This window comes from Ambystoma mexicanum, chromosome 12, assembly GCF_040938575.1.
Source record: "Ambystoma mexicanum isolate Mex_15411 chromosome 12, UKY_AmexF1_1, whole genome shotgun sequence".
Lineage (NCBI taxonomy): Eukaryota > Metazoa > Chordata > Amphibia > Caudata > Ambystomatidae > Ambystoma > Ambystoma mexicanum.
In genome coordinates, this window is record NC_090936.1 from 286,662,523 (window position 1) to 286,688,922 (window position 26,400).

At 44.8% G+C, this 26,400-nt stretch overlaps 1 protein-coding gene across 4 annotated transcripts in view; it reads right to left on the reverse strand.

The window, feature by feature from the left end:
- ABCC9 (ATP binding cassette subfamily C member 9) overlaps nt 1-26,400 on the reverse strand; it is a 1,387,936-nt gene that overhangs the window by 1,129,846 nt on the left and 231,690 nt on the right. For all 4 annotated transcript variants that reach the window (XM_069628445.1, XM_069628446.1, XM_069628447.1 and 1 more), the window contains exon 4: nt 12,309-12,430. In XM_069628445.1, coding sequence (XP_069484546.1) covers nt 12,309-12,430 — 122 coding nt within the window. The remainder of the gene's footprint in view (nt 1-12,308; nt 12,431-26,400) is intronic.

The window sequence follows — 26,400 nt, forward strand, 5'->3', positions numbered from 1 at the left end:
AGTTAAAGAGTTTTAAACTTTAATCACACATAAGGATTTAACATCAAAGCAGCAGCTGTCCAGCCCTTTGATTAGGGAGGTATGTCCTCCTTCCTGGAGGTAAGCTCCCCTGTAGAGATCAGTTGGGCAGCTTGCCATTGTCCTTGGCTCAGCCCCAGACATATGTCTACTGAGGTCCCATTGTGTTGTTGTTGTCAGTATGCGGGAACCATTAGCATCACTTAAGCCTTCCTGTAGCAAGGGAGTGTCAAGCTGAGATGTCAACTTTCCCAGGCCATGCACTGCCGCATCAGAATTTAGCAGTTACTTCCACTGGGTTCTGTAAGATTCACCTACACTCTTTTATTTAAAAGGTATAAGATGAACAGAGTTTTTAATGGATTTTGACATTTTAAAGGAATTAAGTCCTTCAGAGAAAAATGCTTTAAACAGGCAGATTTGTCACTTGTTCAGGAAAAGGAAAACACATTTAAACTGAATTTGACAGTTAATTTCCTTAAGCCTTGATGCCTGGATCCCTCTGACTGCCTAGAGAATCTGTGATTTCAGCCCACTTTTCCTTCCAAAAATTAACTGAAAAGATGACAGAATTTAGCGCCAAAACAGCACAATGGGACCTCAGTAGACTTTCCGCTGGGGCTGAGCCAAGGACAATGGCAAGCTGCTTTGTGACAGGTGACAGGTGACTCTGGTTTTTACACCAACTTTGCCTGTGTGGCGGGGTGTGCAGCTCTTTTGTGGTTTATGAACCATGCGCAGTCTTGCAGATTTGGCGCACACAGGGTTATTGCCTCCATTTATAGCAGTTTTCTTTCCCCATTGGCAAGGGGAGTAGTAGGGTGCACTGGCATGGGTTGAAATATCCCACAGGGTAAACGTAACAGGTCCTTGCTGTCAAATTACAGGGAACTCGAACATGAGCACCTATGAAGCCCATTGGAAAACATTTGTAATTTGGCAGCTGTGACCCATTATGTTTAAATATTTAACATAAACAGGTTCCTGCCACCAAGTTTTGGTCATTTGCACTGTGAGGGGCAAATTGAAATGGCAAAGGGTAGCATACAAGTGAGTATGCCACATTTTGGCCTTCACATTTTCACTCCACAGTGCAAAGTGAGTAAATGTTGCCTGGCAGTGTTTACTTTTGTGCCGGATCTGGTAAGGGAACGACGATACCCCATGTGCGAATCCAGGTGCCAACCAGCATACCTGCAAGGCTATGATACGAACACATCAGCTTAGAAAGTCATGGGACTAGAAACATTGCCCAGTTGGCAATTGCTAGCATATGTTATGTTGAACACTGTTAGAAGTTTTGTTTACTTGCGTATGTTATGTTGAACACTGTTGGAAGTTTTATTTCCGTATAAAAAGGGAAGAGTGTGATATGGCATGAAGGCACACAGTGACGTTCAATGTCACTGCGTGTCAAAGTAAATACAGCCCCATGCTTGGCCGAAAGGCAGTCATGAGCAGGGACCAGTAAAGGCACCGCTTTGTCCTTGTCTTCACTTGTGCAGCAAAGCAAAGCACGGCCTACCAGATGCATGTAATCATAGTCACATACAACAATCAGGAGCAGGTACAGGAACTGGCGCGTGCCTCTGGGTGTCCTGCCTCCCTCAAAGTAAGCTTGCATGTGCAGTGGTTAAAGAGCTTTGTTTGCTACAATGACTGTCTGCCTTAAATATCATTCCTCTATCACTCTCACCCGATCTGGGCATGTCAGGCATTCCAAAGGGGGCAACAATCTTATTTAGCATCAGAGGTGTTGCCGGCGAATGTGGCTGTGCTGTACATATGGGGTCTGGGAATTTAGAGACTGGTTTGGTGAGAGCGCTTACCATATTCATCCTTCTACGTAGGGGGAAGAGACAGGATAGGCTTACCAGCTGTGACATCACTGGTTCCGATTTCCAGTTCAGGGATTTAATGTATCAACCTACTGCATGCTGGAATTTGTAGTTCTAATAACATTGATTGGACTAGAAGATCAAATCATAGTTATTTGTTGGACAAACGTGTAGGGCTGGAAACTGATTGCTTGGTGATAGGAGTCCGCTGTTGAAACTCTGGTCTGTGGAGCAGTTGGTGTCTCTTGGTCCTGCGTGCCATCGGTGGCTGCAGTCCATGGTTTCTTGAATAACCATGTGTTTACATGTAGTTTTCATGTTTATATAATGAAGCAAGTCTCCACTGGGGCGCACACAACCGCTGTCTGTGTTGGACGGGGAGAGGTCTTTGGATTTTTTTAGACCACATTGTCACGTTTCGAACCGTGTGCATTTATACTTCACTGGCTGTCATTGCACTTTAAGCTAATTCCCAAATTCTGGTGATCATAAATGAATACACAGGCTTGCGCCAGGACCAGACCCCATTTCGCTCTACTTCCCCTCACATCGCCCCATGAAAGCGTGCACACATGCATTTCCAAATATTCAAACTATAGGGAACACGTCAAGTCCTTTAAATAAAAGTGACTTTCATCTATTGGATTTTTGGATACTGTATTATCGCAGCAACTGGCAATGTAGGGGATCTACTTTTCATAAAATGACAATACCCGACATGCAGCTATAATTGGAATAATATGGAAGTAACTGACCATACAATGCGTAAGTGGCATATCTATGGTAGTGACTCTGCCTAATTTATTTTGTGTTTATAGTTTATTAGACGGCCGGCCCCGCAGCAGGCAAGTGCTCTGGACTTTATAAAGGTAGCCTGTTTTTAGGGGTTCTAATCTAGACCCGGGGAAGGTATGGCACAGTACTTGATTTCAGTGTTTATTGTATGCGTGTTATGAGAGATGAGCATTTTTTTACACATCTTAACGTGCAGGTACACATGTGTTTGCGCATATTATTTATACGTGTGTGTATTTGCAAGTTTGCCTGGATACAAACACTTGTATATTTGTTGCTTTGTTGCTGTGTCTGGTATACTGTATGTAAAGTATACATCCAAGGAAAATCAAATATGCATGTAACCGATGGTTTATCAATGTATGCAACATGTATTTATTGTTTAGATAGACGGGTTCACTGTATAGGCATCAAACTGAGCCCATATGTAGCAAATGCAGGGCTCAAATGATATCACTTTATGTGATGTCATCAGAGGTCATTGGTTGTGTGATGTCACTTCCTGTGATGTCATCAGAGGTCAAGGGTCATATGATGTCACTTCTGCTACCCCAGGCAATTGGGGCAAATGATGTCTCTGCCATTTACTTGTCCACCTCTCCTGATTTGATATCTCTTCCGAGACCTCTGGGTATCTCTTGTTCTAGCCCTCTGAGCCTTTCTCCTCCCAGTCACCTTAGTCTTTCTTCCCTGAGGCCTCTCCCTATGTTTTCTTCCAGCCCTCTGGTCCTTTCTTCTCTCAGCTATATATGTCTTTCTCCTCACATCTGCTTTTCCTGTTTCTTTTTCAGCTCCTTCTCCAGCTCTTTCAGTTCACTTCTCCATCCAGCTTTGAATTAGCCTTTTACGTGGCTTTAGGCCTATAGTCCAGCCCCTCTTTGGTGTAAGGGAACTCAGGCGTGTTTACTTTGGTGGATGAGATGAGGATTGGCTCCAGGCCCCTTCTCCTGGGTGTAGCTGGTTATTCCGTTGTGAGACTTGGACTTGGTTACCCCACCCCTTGGGTGTTTAAAAAGAAAATTGTTTATGAATATTTATAAGGCACACTATACAGCAAAATAGTGTTTCCAGGCGTGTGGTGTTTAATGCTATGCGAATTATATGAAGGTCTATTACGTGACATAATGCTAAAACAGATGGTAATCCCAGAAGTACTGCAATTACAGAGTATTACCAGGAGTATTACAATATTGCAGCTTTTAAATTCACTGGTAGTAATTACAGCAGTTGGCAAAATATGAGTTAAATAAATACACCAGGGTTATAACTACACAGCTAATGGCAAAACACATACCAACACCATGAAAGCACTTTCAATTCCTACACCATCACCTAGATATTTAGGCACACCTCCTCACATACACGTGACGCAGTAACAGCTAGTTTGGATTTTTACCTTTTTTTAGGATAAGCTAATAGCCGTTCATATATCAGACAGTAATTGTCACAATTCCTACGCATGATTTTCTTCTATTTGGGGCAATAATGTTTGCATGTGTGGTAATACGTTTTCTCTTTCTGTGATGGACTGTATTGTACATCTCATGGTATATCACAATTGCTGAGCTTAGGGCCCTTTAGGAACGTGCATGTAATGGATGGGATCACACAGAATAACTCCAAATCCAAATAACCGAACCAACTGTGGAAGAGGGCAAAGTACTGTTTTATTAACAATTATCTAAAACAGGGAGTTTACAAAGAACATCAACGGACATATTCTCAGTTTCTCTCAGTGATCTTCACACAAATCACAGCTTTTATCTCAAATATACATCAGAGGTGATGTCATACTATGTGGCAAATAATGACAAACTTACTAAGGATCAGGATTGGCTTAAGGGGAACATCTAAGTATGCTTTCTATAGGAACTAGGATTGTGATTGGCTGCCCACTGTCAGGTGGACAACATATGCCTACCTCTAAACATGTCATCTTCAGAAACATTAGATACACAGTTTCTCATTGGTTTTCAAACTATAAGATCCCTTGTTATATGGACCACTACAATTGGTTGGCATGCTTGCGCCAGGTATGGAACATTCGGTGCACTTGGCAGCATGTAAGCTCAGACGCAGGTGCAAGGTGTTGGGGCATGACACCACCCTCCCACCCAATTATCCCAGCATCTCTCATCTGCCATGAAGATTGTCTTTCAACTTGACCTTGCAGAGGTATCCTTGTCTTCAGAATACATGGGAGTAAGAGCACTCACTATTGTGTTCTGGGACTCCAAGTCCAAACTCTATTTTCATCCTTGGCTCGCATGACAGAAGACCACGATTTGCTCCATTTTGCAGGTTTTAAATGCTCTAAATGAATTAAACTTGGCACTCTTGGTGTTCTTTCTTTGCACCATAACAAGGGATGATTCATCCTTTGCACGTTCGCTCCTTTCCAGAATAGATAGCTGACCTAGGCTACTTCAGTCTGGAATCCAGGACAGACATCCTCACCATGCAGCTCCACGGTTCTGCTTATTCTTGTGTGACACAGTTTTCCCTTCTCTCTTCATGGGTCCTGGCTTGCTAAATTAATGATACTGATGTCCAGCTTCTATACAATGGCGGCTTAGCCTGCATTCTATTCAATACGTATAGCCAGCTTCTATGATGACTTAATCTACTTGCATCTGTACAATTATTGAATGGTTGATTCACTGCAGCACTTTGTGCATGTGTAATCTTTTTCGTATTTAAAAGTTCACTTGATTATTTACTTCGTCATCAGTTTCTGTAGGATACATACATCCTCTTTAGCCAGTATCTGTGTCATCACTAGCTTCTTTCTTTGCTCTTTTTCATATTCCTTCAGGGAGTTCTTCCCTTAGATTGTCATTGCCTTGGGGATACATTTGGTAAGGTTTGTCTTAATGGGTATCTTCTCTCAAACACAAGCTGCGGTATTGGCACAACGTCTGGTGTCAAACACGGCACAATCTCAGGTCTCCCACATATGGGAGGTAAGGGGGAAGGGAACTCCTGCAGAGGCATGCAGCTGCTCCTCTACATCACTGTTGGCAGAAAGGATGATGATGGTTCTGTGATAGGATCCATGGTATTTTTGCAAATTCTTAATACATGGAATATGCCTGACCATTCCATTGGGCATCGACATACATGGAATATAACATGTGGTTTTACAGAATTGTGCTTAAGTTAAATTGGGTGGACTGTGTATATGATAACCATTTTTAAGTTGCTAAGAAATAGATTTTTGCCATGTGTTATTGTGTGTGGTTTATGAAAGGATCAACTGAAATTACCCTGCTACAAAAGAGCTATCCAATTCTTCTGATTTCAATGTGAAATTACCACTGTGATGTAACATAACGTAAAGTGCTCTTGTATAGTGCATCCTCGACTACATAGGTCTAGAGGTTTATCTTGGGGTGCAAACAAGAGCAATGGAAGATGATCCTGTTGAGGGCTGCAGAATTTCTATGTGACACCTAACGAAGAAGAATCTTAAATGCTGCTAATCTGAGATTTATTTGTTTAAAAGATGTAGGCACCAGAATTGTGGTGCAACCACTTCAAAGAGACAGAACAAGTAATACATTAATGTCAGATCACAATGTAGTAAAGCATATTCTTGGATGGGCAGCAATTGAACACAAATGAGCTGAAGGGAGAAGAAATAATCATACAAAAAGAATCAAGATTCGGGCTTAAGACGCATGTAGGAAAGTATAAGGTTGGTCATGGGCACTCAGGAAGAGGTGCGGCACCCAAAACACTGCAAACATATGCTACGTTTTTAGACCTCAAGGGAATCATTTAAGGGAATGATAATTTGAGATCAGAGGTCAGATTACAGAAAATGTGCACCTGTGCAAGTGCAATTGTGCACGATATTAGCAATAAGGCAAAGTTTGCCCTAGTGCAAAAAACTTTTGGGGTATATTAGAAAACCCTTGCACTGTTACACATGCAATTTTGCATGGCCTTAGCATTAGGGCAACAACTGTTCTGGTGCAAAAAGGATACATTTTGCAGCCGGGCAAAGTGTGCCCTAGTGCTAATACTATCCCATATTACCACTACGGAAAACTTCCCCTGGTGCAAAAAACATTGAAGGAAAAGATTTTTACCCATGGACAAACTTTGCATTAGTGCTAATGCCAAGCAAAATTGCACTTGTAATAGTGCAAAGTTTTAGTAATGTGGCCCAATTGTTTTTGCACTAGGGCAAACTTTGCGCTAGTGCTAATATTGTGCTAAATTGCACTTGCACCAGTGCAAAGTTTCTATAATCTTGCCTGAGGTGTGCAAGCCTTCCACTGTTTGGACACAAGTGCATCAACAGAGAGGCCCCCATGCCTTTTCTTTTGTTAACAAGATTGATATTCCTGCACATTTCAAGCACATGTGTGCAAATCAATCAGCCTGTTCTGAAGAAGCTATGCTTTTGGAAGGAACACTCCACCATATGTGATGCACTTACAAGGATATTGGTAGCGATCAAAAGGAAAACATTGAATTTGATAAAAGACATAAGCACATAGATGCAACCATAAAATCACTAGCAATGCTATCAGGAGCCACAGGGAAACATTTCTACTGTCAAAGGAACGAAGAAACAAAGTAGTCAAGACACAAGATGCAGTCCCGCAGAACTATTCTTTAGGCAGTGGAATGAATAGCCTATTTATTACAAGGACTGGGTCTGGATGTAGGGCTATGTTAGACAAATGGACATGGGACAAATATTTCAGTTGCACAAGTGTGGTTCTAAGCAAACAGTTGGAGGAAGGGGGCTAAAGAAAGTTCATTGTAAGAGCCTATTTTAGAAGGGCCTGGTGTCCAGTCACTAATCAAACTTTCCAATATATGGGAGTTCTGCCGAGGACAAGAATGTTTGAGTCACCCATAGCCAGAGAGATGTTTCAGTGGCCTGGCACATTTATTTTGTCTTCAGCATTTTCCTCGATCTATTCTTTACCTTTTCTTGATCTTGGTCTTTATCGTCTGGACGAGGCAGCAGCCCCAACACTGCTGGCTGGACAAGACCTGCATTGTAAGGGATTTCTCTGGTACCTTATAGAAAAGACCTGTAACTTGCCCTCTCCCTTGTGGTTCTGCTTTGCTTCCACATGGATGGTTTCACCCGCCTAGCTGGGTACATCTGGTACAGTTTTCTGTTCCCCATGTCTAGATTTGCAATGGTTGCATGATTCATTATTTGGGTTGGTGACGTTGCTGCTGCCACCAGTGTCACAGTCTGTGACTCCAGCTACCTTCTCCCTCATTGCTTCATCTCAAAGTCTGACTCCTGGCAGTTTTTGGGCATGGGCTCCTATCGTGATTCCTAGCCTAGCCTGTCCGTACTGTGATTAGGTTTACATGACAGAGCCATCTCCCGTTGCTCAGCTCTATGGTCATGTGGCCATCTGGGATCAGTCACATTTGGGTTCTCCGCTTTCTTCAGTGTGGCCCTCTTGCCAAGACCACTTTTGTTTCACAGGCTCTCTGTGTCTGGCCCTCTTGGCTTAGCCACTACTAGGTTCTCAGCTATAAAACCTAAGATTTCATCTGGTATTCACAATACACTCTAGCCAAGACTCACAGCTGCTATAGAAGTGGCTGGGACAAATGGGAATAGAATGGGCAGAGGGTGATTTGATTGCATGCTGCACTTGAGGTCTAAATCATAAAGAATGTTGATTCACTATTGTGCTAGGCGATCATTTATACCACCGTCTAGTTGGATGATTTCTGTTAGACTGAGCTGTTTCAATGTGACTTTAAGGATTTTGGCTGGTGATTTAGGAAAGCATATCTTTATCTAAAAACATCTATTTCTAATAAATCCACACCTGTAATTTTCAGCTCGCTAGGATGGCCACATTTCAATAGATAAATCCCATCCAAAAGTGCTTTGTAGGGTTTTTCCAAGTAGCTTATAAGAACTTGGGAGAAACTAATGGGATTTTGGGAACAATAATAGCAACTTATACAACACCAAAATACTTATTAAATTCATATAAAATTGTATACATTCAAAGTAGGATTTAGGTAAGACCTTATACTATTCCGATAAGGTCCTTATAAGAAAATCCATAAACATGTTTATATGGGTGGCTTACGAGTTCCTTTTGGAAAAATATTATTCTTTACAACAGTACAAGGTTTTTCCTGGTTCTATTTCGGGGATCATCAGTCACTACACTTAAATAATAGCTGAATAGCATGCCAAGTATAATTTTAGAACTATATTCGCAGAAATTGCATACTCTGCTTCGGAACCTCTGGGTTAACCTCGTATACTTACCCCAGTCACCATATTGTTGCCCTCTTCAAAAGGGTGCTATCTCTCCCCAACTCTGTAGGTCACCCTTTAGCAAAGTCTCCCAACACTTCTTTTGACAGATAGCTAAACAGAACCTAAAACTTGGGCTCTAGCTATAATATTTGATTCTGAACAAAAACATGACAAAACTGTAGTTAGTTTTGAAAGTCAACAAATGCAAAGAAAGCTACAAATGATGAGTATTTTCCACCTTCACCCTCAATAATATACTTGCCTCTAGAGAAAAGCACAAACCTCAATAAGTACTCAACTGGTGTTCCTTTTTTAAAGGAAATACATTGGAATCTATGGCAACAATAGAGGCAGATAGGGTCTACATGTCAAGAGGATCATCTTGATATCTGGGCAGTGAGTCTGGTTCTGAGTCCTTAGCAGGAATCTTCCCTACTACTAATGGCCTTCTAGAAAACCTGGCTTTTCTAGATGCATTCCAGGGTTATGTAGTTTCTCCCCCATCTGCAGTTACATTGAAACATTCAGTTTGTTGCAAGTTCGCATTTTATTATTCTAAACATGCAATTTCCTCAACATGTCCCTTTCCTCAATAAGTATTCCTGTTGCTCGCAAAGAAGACACACTGAACACCACTTCAGCTGCTGCACAAAATTTCACACAGTGCCTATATCATCCCCAGTAGCTCATACATGCAGCAGCTGAAGGGATCGAGTAGGAGGCCATGTATGTGTGTGTAAATAGTGGTTGCTGGGGCTTGGGGTGCGCCAACAAAAACAAGAGTAAAAAGACCTTTGAAGTAGCATCTAAAAATTATAAACAGGCCATCCTCCTAACAAAAAGCATCACGTACAACGAAAGAATTACTAATGCTGTATTAGGGGCTAAGGAACTATATGCCATATTAAGAGAACTTGAGTCATCAGTACCACCACCTGGAGGCTGCATGAAAGATGAGAGCTGATGTACTGGCATTCAAAAAGCCCTCTTTGATAAAATAGCCCTCCTTCAATACAAAATTGAAACAAAAAAACTCAACCTTAAATCTTCACAACTCCAACAGACTATGAGTCCCACGAGTCATTAAACTGGGGTACTCTTTGAATTCACTCCGTCTCAAATGCGGGGGTCCAGAAAATCATATCCATCCTTAAACCTTCAAGATGCCAAGGTCACATATGCCCAGCTACACTGTTTAAAGAATGTGCACACAAACGGACACCATTCATCACTAATCTTATCAATGCTTTGTTTGAAAGTAGCTCTCTCCATAGGAACCTTAAAGACAGGTGGGTTCTTCCCTTACGGAAAAAGCTGACTCTCGACTCTAACACACCTACTAACTACTGACCTATAACCACAGTGCCCTTCCTCCTCAAAATTTTGGATAGAGCAGTGTATCTCCAGATCCAAAACTATCTGGAAACAAACAAACTCCTTGGCCTTTGCCAATCAGGCTTCCGTCCTAGACATGGGACTGCAACAGCTCTATTGAACCTGAAAATGCAAATGGATAAGTTGAAAGACAATGGCAATCGAACCTTCCTCCTCCTGTCAGACCTCTCAGCAGCGTTTGACCACAATATACTCTGCAATCATCTAGCGTCAGTGGCTTACTTCTCACCTAAAGTCATTCAGTGGATACATTCCTTCCTAATGGACAGAACCATGTGAGTTTTTTCACCTATCTCTGCAGCTTCGCCCACACCAGTTACTTGCGGAATCCCCCAAGGCTCTTCTGTCTCATCGACACTCTATAATACATTTACGAAATCTCTATTCGACCGTCTTGATGATCTGGGTGTCACCTATACTAATTACGCAGATGAAACCCAAATCCTCATACCTATCTCCGGCTCTCACGACACTGACTCCAAATCAATCAATACTATCTATCAAACTATCCAGGCCTGGATGGCCCAACATGGATTATACCTAAATGATGACAAGACAGAACTTCTTCTCATCGGCACACAATACTGATTGAACAAGCTCGAAGAATCATACAAATCATTCAATATTGACGGCAACATTAAAAAGGTGTCTAAGAAAGTACAAACACTTGGCTTCTACCTAGACTCAAGCCTCACCCTAACCAAACAAGTCAATGCCACAGCATTGGCTGCAGCCTACACATCCAAGCTCATTAATGCCTGCAGACCCTTCCTGACACCTGACAGCTGTGTGAATCTAGCCAAACCCCTCATCCTGTCCAGATTATACTACTGTAACGCCCTCTATGCTGTTACCAAGAACCACAATATCTAAAAACTACAGGTGATCCAAAATAACTCCATAAGAGCAGCGCAAAACACACTGAAGAAGACCCACATCTCCCTGATTAGACGGTACACACATTGGCTCCCAGTCCAAGAGCGTATACCATTCAAAACACTTTCCATGACCCACAAATGCCTACATAAGTCTGCTCCCAAATATCTTGCAGATAAAGTCACTATAAACCAATCCAATAGACCCACACACTCAGCTTACTCACATCTACTCTCCACCCCATGCTTTAAGCTTCAGAAATCTGAAGGCAGTAGTTCCCTGTGGTAGCTGCAAAATATTGCAACACCCTACCAGTTACACTAAGGTCCAAAGCCTCCGTCTAGACCTTCCACAAACATCTGAAAACATGGCTCTTCTCTCAGGAGTTTCTAAGATAACTCCCTCCATCTTTCAGCACCTCGGCTAATAACTATATTCAACAGTGCTAGCTAATTGGGAGGCTGTAAAATGCATGTATATGTAAATATGGAACACCGTAACCTGATAACTATTGCACCTTTCATTGCAAAAGTCTCACCTGCATAATCCTGTAAATGTAACCATGTAACTTTGTAACTATTGTACCTGTTATGGCAAAGTTTCATGTGCATGACCCTGTAACCGTAACCTTGTAACCTTTGATGTTCATTCTGCGAAGAGCAGCACCTAGATGCCTCCGGGTTGGGTGCGCTATACAAATTTCAACATAAATAAACAAGACAATGACATCCAGCCTGAGAGTGGGGAGAGCTGGAGCCAGAATCGAGGTTGCAGGTATGGGAGAGAAGGGTGCTGTGTGGTGTATTAGGAGGAGGAACACCAAGAAAATTGTACTTTTTTAATGTGATATGATATGGCCTTTATAACGCGCCTGTACACAAGTATTTGTAGGCACGAGAATGTGTAGAGGAGCATTTGGGCATTTGCCATGTTAATTCCACCTGTTGACCAGTATATCATTTGGAAAAATTAGTGCCAAGATGTAGGAAAGGGGATGAAAAGTTGGAGGTGTAAAGACATACATCCATTCCAGGATACCCTAGACGCTCATTTCACTTCTATTATACATCTGACAACGTAGCTAAGGGAATAGATGTCCTTTTGTCAATTCATTTACTCACCTAAAAGTAACTTTGGAAAATTGGATGTTTCAATGTTGTGATAATAAACAATGGACGTCGTAGCTGCCACAAAGCCCATAATCGCAGGCATGAAGAGGTGGAGATGGCGAGTGTGCATATAGCTACAGGAAGAAATGAGACATAGAGTTAATTACAAATATTGAAATGTGCCAGACCTATACAAAAGCTCAAATTCAAGGATGGTGTAATTAGTTGTTTTCAATCTTCCAACAAGCAAGTTGAGTGTCTTCCTTAGGAAAAACTGTGCATAAACGATGTTCAATAACATTATTTGACTATGCAAAATGATCATTACCAGAAATATTTTTTTCTTCTTATTATTCTTGTTCGCCAAAAAGAGCACCAATCAGCCATCAACCTCCATTAGATCTCATCCCACTTCCCAGTCTCCCGCACAAACTGAAGCAGGAACCTACACTGTTCATTCACCACCCCTCTTTTCCAACTGAACAGATCAGATAACCCTTGTACAACTACCCCAATGCCACTCATCTGGACTCTGAGTAATTCCCGCTGCACATCACACTTCACACAATCCAACTTATAATGAGGTACAGTCTCTGGGCACCCGCAATCCTCACACGCCGCTGGTGTAACTCTACCCATCAAACACTTCCATCCTGCCAACCCCGCATGACCCACCCTAAGGCAATTCAAAATAGTTTCCTCTCTTCGTGTCAACTCTACCCCCCAAACGCCCGAACCCGCACTTCCCTGCACACTGCATACAACTGCCGTCCCTTTGAACTCATATTCCATTGATCCTGCCACATAGCCTTCATTTTTCCACGCACCATCCCCTGTACCTCAGCCACACTCAATGGAACTTTCACATCCACCTCCCCCCGCAACATGGCCCCATACGCAGCCCGATCCACCAACTCATTACCCAAGACCCCACAATGACTGGGAACCCCAAGCCAACTCCACCAATGATTTTGTTGGAAGAGTAAAAAAAAAGATTAAGGAAGGATTAGGAACAGAAGAGACAGATGTATTGTTTATTGATTTACACAAACATCGACTAATAACTTAAGCATTCAACTACTGCAAACAAAGGGTTAAACAAGGCTAGCATTCAGTGTAGAATATACTTTCTAGTTTGCATTTTTTAATTGTTTATTTACTCTTTTTATTTACTCATATCTTTTAAGAATATTCATTTGTGGATGAGGTGGTCCAATCCCACCCCCCTCCACCATTCCTGCCGTGAAGAGATCACATGTAAGCCAAGGGGGGAGAGGCCCCACCCCCATGGCACCTTGTCTTATGATGTAGCATAGCAATTTGCCTGCATAACCTAACCCACAGCCCCGTAGATAGGAGCCATTTTGTATTAGAACAGACGCCATCTTTTTACTAGGTCTCAGAATCATCCCTCTACAAAACCCGGCTCTCCCCATCCAAGTGCCTTGCACAGGGAGCCCAAGCCCCACAACCTCCCTTCCCCGCCAGCTCCGCATGAGCCTTGTTGTCACGGAAGTCCAATCATTTATTGTTGCAATTGTCCAGCATCACTTCCCCAGATCATGCTCGCCGCAGAGAGTGAGATTGAAGCAAGCCTCTGAACAAGTGTCCATCCATCTCCACAAAACTGCCCATGCCCCTTTCAACCCTCACCCTACCAGGCCATGGACAACCAGACCCTAATCCCTTGCTCACTTTCATGCTGATGCCCATCTGACCTCCTCGTACTGACCAGAACACCCACCATTAGCTTAATCCTGCAAGGTAATATATTTGCTCCAAATCACAACATGTCTGGTCATGCAATGAGGTATCAGGAAAACATAAATAAAAACACAAACCACCAAGGGGGAGACACCAGGGTGCACTGCCCCAGTATCAAAGAAGGGCTGAATACAAAGGTTGGAATGCCAATATATTAACCCACGTTTCTCCAAAGCAACTCCACTCACATCAATGTTTTATGCTCACCATTATTCTCGTATTATCAGTTCCTGTGTATTAGTTTATTTAGTCAGGAATGTATCATGTTTGAACAGACCTTCATCACGGAGATGAGCCCACTGGACCCACGTGCCACCGGACTGACCGAACAGCAATGGCCAATCGCAGCCTAGCATCCCCTATAGAACCAACTGTGCCACATGGCCTCTCCAATATGTTGCACAAATGTGCCCCTTATATGTGTCGTAATTGCTGATGTTTTTTTACACATAATGTGCTGCCTGTGTATTGTTTGGCAGAGCGCTCTGGTGCAACAGAGTCCTTTGCTTGCTAACCTTATTTAACATAAAGTTTGTTTCTCCTTGCAATTCATCTCCTGGTCTTATTCCCTAACGGGGTGTGTTCATTATTTTGGTCTATTGTAAATTGCGTGTTTTAGGGTGCCCGCTTTCATTTTGTGACCCCTTTGCGTTATATTCCTCAAGACCTCCATGCTTGCGGCGAATCCAGGACTTCTCCGGCAGAGCTGCTCCCACCTACGGCTGACCAGTCCCTAAAAAATGCATATGCAGAAGAAAGAGGTTCTTGTGGGTTCCGGCTCTGCGAATACCCCACGGTTCCCCTGAGCCGGTGCAGCCCCCAGGTAGAGGCCCAGGCGTTGTGGATAGACCGCGAATGGAAGCTCTTGGAAGAACTCAGGCACGTGAGTATAAATTGCAAGCAATAATAAATGTGCGGAATTTGGGGAATTTAGAACATTATGATTGAAGGGAACACGCAAGGATTGTATGTGTATGAATAGGTTGATTAGTTGAAGTAAAAGTGTTTTTTCCCTTTTTATTGCCATTAGGTTTTTATACAAAGAGAAATAAGGTGAAAATATAGAGGAGATGCATGAACCAAGCTCCCAAAGGGGTGGAAGGCAGCGCTGCAGTGCAGTGTCCCAACCAGTGTAGAGGACAAATAAGGGAGAAAAAGTAGAAGCACCATATAATTAGTGGGCTCGGGAATAAGTAGTGGTTGTTGTTTTAGCTTATTATTTTTAGTGTTTCTATAATATATAGAAGTAGGCCCAGGAGGGGCAGAGGTGATGTGAGTATTGAGTAGATGAGAAAGTGAAGATGCTCTAAAGAGGAAGGGGCGGGGTATAGTTTTTCCTTTTGGGTACATGTTTTTTGTTCTTTGTTCTTGGTTTGTTTTTGTTGGTTTTAAAACGTTCAATGTTCAATGTTTTCCATGAGTAATTGTAGAATGTGTTGTAATGTTTCAAATGAAGGGTCTAAGACATAATTGATTGTCCCAGACAGTAAGACACAAGGGTAATACCGGAAAGGGGAGAGAGAAAGAAGACATTACAAGGTGTTGGGGATCTGATACCTATAGAGGGGAAAAGGAGTCATTTTAGGACATGGGAATGGATACCCTACTGTCACATATCTGTAAGCATCTACCACTGTATAGTGAGTGAATAGAAAAGTACCACAGTCAATGGGTAAGTGAGACAAAGGGGGAGGGACTATCTCATGATTGGCCGGAAGAGGGGTGCTTCGATAAGGGGACATTGGAACACCTATCCATATATCTAATATACGGGGAAGCAGCTCAAAACAGGCAGGAAGTTCTAGATTTGTGGCGGATGTTCGAGGAAACACCCACTACAAATAGAAGGGAGAAGAGGTCAGGGTTGCCTGAAATAAGGAAAGGAGGTGAAGGTGAAAAGGAAAAAGGAGAGGAAGAACCTGAAAGAATATACCCATTGCTTACAAGACCAGCAGAAGGGTACACAGATCCAGCATATGTATCCCGAGGCAGTGCGTTAGCCACACCCAGCACATCCCCACTGCCACCTTACGACCCATCGGTAACCACCCCCGCATGATCGAGCACTCGAGATCTTGAGGTAGCACTAACGTCCATCTGAACAGAACTAGCTTGTTTGCGAGCCATATGCGAAGCAACACAAACATCAGAGGGAGAGCCGCAACCTCTAAAAAGGTCCTCTCTTCTACCAGAAAACAAATGGAAATCAGGGGACTTCCTCTTTAGGGTAGACAGTGCCCCCATAAAGGCGGTCAGATTCGAGAGAGGGGGGACAGATAGTGGGGGATATGAAACGGTAGCCTCAATACGGGATGAAGAATACTGGAGGGATTTTGATGAAGTGAAAGAAGGGGGTGTAGGAGGGATACAGCAGGTACAATGGACCTCCCTGAGAGAAAGCGAGGGATGGGAAGGAAGGCTCCAGAATATAATGGGTAGAATGGCCTTAGCAAAAAAGAAAGGAAAAAAGATGAACAGTGGAAAGGTCAAATCAAAGCTACAAATCCCCCTTATTCATAAAGGAGCTGGGTGACCCCACTGGGCAGAGATGGATAAAAAACGACCTCCTCAAATCCCTCCCCCCACTCACAGCAGGCATGGGGAAATGGATGTATGCTTTTGAAAAGAATACTGCGGGTGTGCCTCTAGCAATAGGAGATATTAAAAATCTCTTGCTGTCTCAGGCAGACTTAGTGTGGGTCAAAGCGGGGTTCCCAGGTGTGACGACAAGTAATGACACTCACAATGGGGCATCAATAACGTAAGAGCACAGGTGTGGATGCCCTGCTAAGAACCTTCTCAGATACCCCTGATTTACATTCCATAATGTAGTGCACTATGGGGAATGAGAAAGATGCTGTGCAGTTCATTCTTCGGGTGCAGGAGATGTGGCGCGCGGAGACAGGCACTGCGTGGGACCAGTCTACCTACCTATTCTACTTCATAATTAAGTAAAGCCTACCAAAGGAAATACAGAAAGCCCTTGGGGGGTGCTGTTGAGCAGCCTGCAAAATGGCTGCTTAGCTTTCTGCTCTGCACTACACCAGAACAAAATCACTGAAGATGGCAGCTACACAGTTCTCCTGATTTCCAAAACGTGGGATCCTGTCTTTTGATAGAAGGGGACACCCCCAGACTAAATCCTGGCAAGATTGGCAGAACCAATACCAAGATCTGGCCCCTAGCGACTACAGAGGTGAGGAGCGGCCATCCTGAGCCTGTGTGTCTTTGGCAATGCTTCCCATCCCCCCTGCGGGGTTGGGAGATCAGCCGGGGCAGTGCTGCATGGAGGCGAGCTGGCCATCAATGCTCCATGGTGCCAGACTGTAACTGGAGAATCAGCTCCCCACCAGCCTCCCTCCTCAAAGGGAGTACCCAGCGGAGGCAAACCGGCCGACTCATCGAGTGATGAGCAGCTACGCACAGGTGGGACATCAGACCCCACTGAGGATGAACATCGGGCCTGCACCAGAGGGGATACAACCTCCTGTCCCCTAACCGGCATCTAACTGGCACCTTCTGAGATTGCCACTGCGACCCGTCGGCATTGTGGGCCAATCGGCGTCCCTAACACGACATGATCCATTGGCAGTGGTTCTATGTCTGCCCTGGCCTAAGGCACCAAATAGGACTGACCTAGCTGCTTGGTTCGCCCACCAGTCTCAGTGGTAGACCAAAGACACACCGGAGGGCCCAACAACATCAACCTCCCCAGCTGAACAGCAGACCTAATCCACCAGTTCTGCCCCAGAGAGTGCTTTCACTTCCCTGACGTCAACACTTCAACATATCCTCCCTCCCGCTGGCATGGACGCCACACCAGAGGGGGCGCAGCACCTCTCCTCCTACCATGGTCCTGGCTGAGTAATGTTATACCCAGACATGGGCGAGGGAGCCTCAACTGATGTGACAACCCTGATCCTGCTTACCAGCTCCAACTGGGGACCCTGGGCTGTAACTGCTAAGGTGGCAGTCTCCTCCTTTCTGGTGGTGCAGGAGACTCCTGACGACCATCCTGCACTGAGGAGGAGCTGGCAGACCTCATTGCTGGTCCGTGGCTGGCCCCGGCATCCGAGCATTAGGCTGCATCCCTTTGGTTGCACCTAATGAGGGCCTGAAAACTCTATTGGACTTGATGGGACATGGGGACATGGGTACGAACTGAGCTGCGTATGTCTGTGCAGCTGGTTGACATGATCTGGTGTTGGCTTCTACTATCCTTGGACTATCATGGGAAACGAGAATAGCATCTCAGAACTTCCCTCCTTGAACGGGTACACCCCTACACTACTTCCTGTGGCTACAGCAACCCCACCATTGATCCTGCACCGGCACCCTGCAGTATCCACCCCAAGTAAGTGCTGCTGCTTGTGGGGCTCCAACTGGAGGCATGCATGTGTCCGACATAGATGAAACTGCTAACATTGTATCTCACAACCCGGTGCCTTCCTTGTCCTATCAACCCGCCTGATTGTGCCTCTCCCCCATGTCAACTGAGATCCCACACTACTCATGCCCGCGGTTGTGACAGCTGCGTACCACAGAGGGCCCATCTCAGCAGATTTCCACACTGATCAGCCCCTCGTGTGCCCACTGCGAGCACGCATCCTGAGGGCGGTGACCTTGGCCTTGGGGACATTAGCGAGGTTGCCATCAACCCAGTGACCTCCCCACAGCTTGCTATTCTCTGAATCTGGACCACTGATCCTCCATTCTGCTCGGTGGTGAACCACTGTGGAGTTTTGTTAACCCAAGCATTGCCCACTGTACACCTCGAGGTTTTATATACCTCTACAAAACACTTAGAATAACCGAGGGGCCTCTCAACCAGCCTGTTGCTCTCCAACCCTCGAGGTGCCCCAACTGGTGCACCTATATGCCCCCAGTATTGGACAATCATTATCTACGCTGATCGGAAACCCAGTGCTGGGCCCTAAGCGGGAGGACAGGAAGAGACCTGCCCACCTACCATGACCAAAGGCACCAAAGGGGAAAAGAAAACCTGCGCCATGGACAAATTCTCAAAATCAACACCAAGACTCGAACATGGACAGCCAGCACTGAATCAGGGTGACACCTCCATTCCTATTTATGCACCTTCTCCTGATCTCACCAGTATGATGGAGGCAATGGCCAAAACCTTTGCGGCCGTACATGAAAAACTGGACGATATCAATGAGAATATAGCATCACTTAGAACTCAACGGGCCCAATGAGAGCGCCAGAATCACAGAGGCTGAAACCAAGATCGGAGTCAACGAGGATGGACTACATGCTCTCCAGGACAGAGTGGCCACTCTCATCTGAGATATGAAATTCGTCAAGAAGGAGTGCGGCGATCTTGAGTCCCGTGTAGAGGAGGTCCCAAATAAAATCTGCACACCAGTCGTCCATTTTGAAGTTCCAGGAACGTTCACAGCAAAATATGTGACGTATGATGAGCAAATAAACCAGCAGAGAGCCGCAGTGGGGCTCTGCCCAGTGCCTATTAGAAGAGCAACACCTACTGAAGTACCGATACCCAGAAAACCATGGACTGTAATGTATCCACTGAGGAAACCCTACCAGCAAATGAAACGAAATGAAGATTGCCTAAGTGCTGTCCTGGAAGAAACCAAAAAGGGCTTTAATGGAAGACGAATGGTGACATCACGAGGGCCTGGACTAACATGCAGATATAAGAAATGACAACCAAAGAATGACACAGAGACGAAACGCCGTGAATTAAGATATAGTGAACCTAAAGGGGGAGAACGATGTTGAAATACAAAGAAGTTCAAGCTGTAGGCAAGATGAAGATATTCAACTAGTTTACACCTGTAAATATGCTTGGAACCGCAAGAAAGCTAAGGAAACAGTGCGGCTTGCTATGCCTAGTAAGAAGAATAGTGCGGCAAGTGCCACTACACATAATCTACCTTAAACAAAGCACCTTATTATAAGTATATTTCCACTTTGCAAACGAAGCAGAACCAACCCAGGTTACTAAAAGGCAAACGCGAGAAGATTCACATTCTAACAACACGAGGAGAGACGGCTGAATTGAAACTCGGCAGAGGCTAACTCGTGCCAGGAAACTAAGGTCATACCAATAGAAGCTATGAACAGTAGCTATTTTTAATTGAAACTAAGAACAGAATATCCTACCTCTGAAGGATCGAGATAAGAAGGCGAAGGCAGGTGGCGGGTGAAACAAATATCAAATACACAAATTGAGAGAAACGAGACAAATTCACGGTGTGGGAATCATGTGACCAGCCGAGCAAGAAGAAGCACAGGTTCACACCTACGCTTGGCACCGGACCAAGCAGAGACATCAGAACATTTCCAGACAGAAGATGCAGTTTTGAGGCCAACCACAGTGAATTAATTGACACATGGCTATTAAAGTAGTGATTGATTGGAACCATAATCGGAGGAAGGCCGGGTAACAAAGGGGCACCCTGCACTTGGCTGATCATTCTGCGTGCTGCTAAGCGAAGTGGAAAAGTATGCATGGGGTTGGTGCCAACCCAATCACAATGGACCAAATAATCTAGGGTCCTATAGTTAGTGGAACCAATGAGACGTTGTACTTTTATGACGTCGACAGTAGTCATTTTTGAAGGAAGGGCTTAGATGCCCACCTGACAGTGTTCACCCAATCCCCTTACCCAATCCCTTCTCTCCGTTACCATATACAGATATAGTACCTATAGTAAAGTTACCTTTTCCTAACCAATAGAATTACATGTTAACTTTTGAGTATTACACGTCAATTATGACGAGTTTTGAGTATAAATGTTACAACTTGTATGAAGTTCATTGGAGTTGAAGCGAGAAGGACGATCGCATCACTGCTGATATCCATGACTCCCTGTTTTTGTACTTGTCATTAAATGGACTCCCTTTGCCAAAGCATTGAGTTGTCCTTATTGATTGGTGTTGGAGTAATAAATCTGCACCCCCATCCATCTCAAGGGTGCAGCTATCTCATCTGAAAGTACTTCTGAGCAAATCTCAGCTCTATGGGACGGCAGGGGGTCTCGGAGTACACTTGCTCATGTAGAAACAACATTTGAATAATCGGGGTGCCTGAGGACACCCTCACCGGAAGGATGGAGCTGGCCACCGAAAATGTACTTAAAGATCTTTTGGGGAACCGTGATCTCTCCCCTTTCTTTGCAGTTGAGCGTGCTCATCGGACACTGGCCCCACATCCCAAACCTGAGGACATCCCAAGGCCTATTATTGTCAAGATTCTCAGCTTCCTTGACAGGGACCACTTACTCCGTCTTGCCCGGGGAAAAAAAGAACTGAGACTGGGCTCCCAAACTATCAGGATTTCCCCGACTTTTCCACTGGAGTACAGCAGGAATGACGCCAATTCCTTGGTTTCAAAAAGATGCTCAGAGAAAGGAACACCCAGTATGTCATGTTATTCCCGGCACACCTGAAGCTTACTTTTAGGAGTAAACTTGACTTCTTCACCATCCCGATGAGGCGGTGAAATTCATTGAGTGTTAAATACCACTGGTTAACCCCGCTGACAATCAAAAGGTGAACAAGTATGCTGACTAAAGGTACCCGATTCACACTATTCTGCTCAAGATTGCTATTCTCCTTACTAACATGAGTCGATAGTGGCATATGAAAACACCAGCCGCCTCTTACATGTGATAGTGATATGTGAACTATCGTGGATCCTGTGTAGGTGGGTGGGCGGCAACAGCGTACCCCCTTGCAGTCGCAATGGTTGTGTCAGGGGTTCGAATGTTCTCAGGTCCCTGTTGGACCTTCCGATAATGTGAGCCAACTTGGGGTAGGCTGACAGGAAGCAGAATCAGGGGGTGGGGTACGAAAACTACTTTTTTGGGGGTGGGAGGGTAATGAGGGAGGTGGCGTCCAAGTTGGGGCGGGTAAAAACAAAACTGCCTGGAGCGACACAGCAACACACATGTTGGGAATCGATTGTATGAATGTGACAACTTCACTATTTGACAAACAAAGGCATGAAATCTCGGATGTCCCCTGGCAGGTACTATGACAACTAAATTTATGTCATGGAATGTCAGAGGGATAGGCAATTTCACTAAGGTGCACAGAATGATCGCATACTTACAGAGGCATGGGGTGAAGACACTCCTGCTACAAGAAACACATGCTACAAAACACTTTCCTAGCACTATCCTAGAGGCCACATCGATTTTATACCACCTTCTCAACACACTCAAGGGGAGTACTGACGCTAATCCATAAATCAATCAGACTCACATTGAAGAAATCCTAGATAGACCCTGAAGGCAGATATGTTATCCTTCACTGCACGATTGCAGGCAGGGAATACTTATTAGTAAACACGTATTGCCCAAATGTTGACACCCCAGATTTCTTTGATAAGGTGGTCTCCATACCCCTTGGGATACATAAGAATCCAGATTATTTGGGGAGGGATACATGAATCTAATACTAGATGTCAACTGGGACAGAACAGGGGCTGCTCCTAGAACCCTATCACATGCAGCCCGAACATTAACCTCACATATGACATCACTGGGTCTACAAGACACCTGGAGAATATTGCACGCTCAAGAAAAACAACTCTTGTACTACTCTTCGGTGCATGATCCCTCATCAGGAATTGATATGTTTCTAACATCGGGCACCCTAATAGGCAAGGTTGAAAGCACCGAAAAACTGGCCCGCACGATATCTGACCATTCCCCGGTGACACTGGGTATAGGGCTAGGGTCATCGCCACCCACGCACACTACCTGGCGCTTCAAATCAGAAGCTCTGTTGGATATCATATTCAAGGCAGAGATCCGGTCTGACATCCAACACTTAACATGACACGACCGTAGGGATAAAGTGGGAAGCCTTCTAGGTGTACATACGAGGCATGTCTATATCCAGAGAGTTCAACAAAGGTAGCAGGCGCCCCTCTCTCGGAAGAACAAGGCATGATAACCTGTTCAGTGGTTGTTAACCACATTGAGAGTTCGCAGCCATCTGCTTTTTGCTCACTGTACCTTTCACAGATGGGAAATATCCATTTGCATATCCGTTTTACATCCAGAGAGGCAGGCACACTGAAGGTGATTAGAGCTGATCTCCACCGCTCAGAAGCCAAACTCAAAGATTTGGAACAAGAATGTGCAACTGCGTCAAGCCCCACTAAACTGGCACAGATACGGGCCAAACTGGAGATATATGAGTCACACGCCCTTGGGGAAGTTTGCAATTTCTCACACCCACAGGCGGAGAGAACATACGGGGAAGGAGAGAGACCAAGCAGGACATTGGCTAAGTTGACCAGAATAGAGGGAGGCCACACCCAAGTGAAGTGTATCACTGATGAACATGGCACCCTGCAATGGCCGGACCACCAAATTCTTGATGTGTTTTCCAAATTCTTCAGTACCCTATACACATCAAACCAACCACACAATGTACACACTATTCTGGCCCTGATTGATCAGATTCCCATGAACTCCATTAGTTGTCAAACCAGAGCTGATCTCGAAAGGCCGATCACCCTTGATGAAATAGTGAAGGCTATAACTGAACTTCCAAAAGGTAAGGCCCCAGGGCCAGATGGCCTCACTCCAGAATTTTATCAGGAACATGTAGCTCTTTTCACCCTACGCTTGTTGGAGGTTTGGAATCAATCGCTCCTGGAGTCCACTCTCCACCCCTCCCTACGCGAGGCAACCATCCTCTTGAAACCCAGCAAACCAGGAACTGAATGTGGATTGTATAGGCCCTTATCACTCATGAATATAGACACCAAAATCTTTGCAAAGACATTGGCACCCAGGTTTCTACCACTCATGCCCTGTCTCACACACAAAGACCAGGGAGGGTTTGTCCCCAGAAGGTCAACCTCCCTAAACATTAGAAGACTCATTAACGTGATGTCTAGGATTGACCAAAAGGAGGTGGCAGTAGCAGTCACACTTGATGCTCAATACATGTCAGAGGTCCTGGAAAAGATGGGCATAGGGCCTGAGGCAATTAGGTTCATCAAATTACTATACACATGCCCTACAGCGAGTGTGCTAGTCAACTCTCAGATGTCTACCCCCTTCATGCTAAACAGAGGCACCCAACAGGGCTGCCCGTTTCCCCCCCATCCTTTTCGTATTGGTCATAGAGCCAATGGCGGACTATGTGATATCATGACATGCTCGATAGGGAATACGACTGAAAGACAACCCTGAGGTAATATCGTATTATGTCGACGATTTACTCTTGTACATCAGAGACCCGTCCACGAATTTGGATCCAATACTACGTGATGTAATCCGGCTAGGTACCTTCTCTGGATTCACGATTAATTATAGTAGTCCACTCACCATGGCAAACCAACGTCCCACGAGCGAGTACCCACTCCCCTGGTTACCGGATGGCATCCGGTATCTAGGAGTCCAAATATCTAGAACTAAACCAACGCTACTGGCTGATAGCTACACTGCTGCAGAACACTATTTTGAAACTAAAATAACCAGGTGGCGCTCCCTCCCAATCGCTGGGGCAGGTAGACTATCACTAGTGAAAATTATCCTGGTCCTGAAACTTCTATATGTATTCACAAACGTCCCTATCTGGCTTGGCAAACAATACTTTGATAGAATACACAGCATTTGCACGCATATTTTTTGGCATGTAGGGGCAGTACATAAGAAGTGGACACATATGATCCTACCCTATGAGAAAGGGGGCTTCACCAACCCAACCTCAAACTATACTGGATGGCAGCACAGGCCCGATACGCCTCATACTGGTACGCATACAATGAGATGCCACCCCATGTTAAATTGGAACGGCTGGCAGCGAGTGAAATAAACCTTAAAACACTCATTCTGCACGGGGCCTACAAAGACGACTCCCTGCTGACCCCACGGCTGCCACGCTGATAGCATGGGGCTGTATGTTACAGTCATTGAATAAGACACGTCCCTACCAAAAACAACTCCTGGTCTGGGGATTCCCTGGTCTCAAACCCACACACAATACTGCACTGCCAAAGCACTGGCAAGATCTGGGATACAAAATGCTCTCTGACCTGTTCCCAGAGGGGAGATTCATCACACCCCACACATGGTGAGCCGGGCATAGAGGGTTGGCAATGGAAATGCTACAATACTATAGGCTCCGAGCCTCTATCCACAACTTGTGGCCCTGCTAGCCGGATGAGCCCCCGCCACACCAGAAATACACTACATTGCTAATTCTAGTGGTACTCGAAGAGTGGTCTCCTCTTTATACAAGCTGCTACTAGAGAAAACCCCAGACCAACCATCCAAAGCATGTGATACGTGGGCAATAGAACCAGACCTCAAAATCTCAGGCACCACATGGAAAAGTATGTGTTCCCTAACATGTAGGGTCTCCCTCAACTTCCGGCTCCACTGCTTGTAGTACAAACTCTTGAACAGATTATATTACACCTCTCACAGACTCAACAGGTTCATCAGACACTCACATAATACATGTCCGCGATGCCATGCTGGAGAGGCTTATCATGCACATATGTTCTAGTTATGTGCCAAACTCCACGACTTTTGGGAAGACATCCTGCAGGCACTCTCCGAGATTGTGGGTAATACTATAGATCCAAAGCCAACCGGGGTACTGTTTGGGATGTGGGAGCATACCAGGTATAGAAAAATGTTTCACTTTTTAAATATAAGCTTTATGGTAGCCAATAGATATATTCTTCAACGGCAGAAGCACCCCTCCCCTCTGACTTTTGCAATGTGGATAAACACACTCACTTGGACTCAAACGTGTGAAGTGGAGTACATTAACTCACTGCCCTCGCACTCTCACCCGAAGAACTATTAGACAGAATTTCACGCCTAACTTTCCAATCAATCTGACAGTGATGCGGGCTCGCCAGCACCTTGCTTAACTGGAACACTAACTTAACTCATGATGGTTACGCAGGCAGCGACCTAGCAATGGTGAAACGCATCCCATGGTTATCAAAAGAATGTGTATGATTTGTCTTTATGTATGTAATGTAAGATATAACTGAATGTGTATGCTGTAAGCTTCTGCCAATAAATACAAGGTTTTAAAAAAAGCCCTTGATAAAATAGCAGGGATAGAAGCCAAAGGCTGGCCTGAGATTCAGAGCATTATAGTGCACCACTGTAGGGGGATCAAAGAGAGGGAGAAATAAACAATTCAGAGACGATTCGCTGAAGAAGCTAAACTCGTACAGACAAAATTGGTGAAGGTCGCGCAGTAATAGCAACGCTGCCCTCGGAGCAGACAGGGGAGGAGGGAGGCGTTTCTGAAGCAACCCGAGCTAGAATGTCTGCAATGTGGGCAGACAATGGGCAGGAGCAGT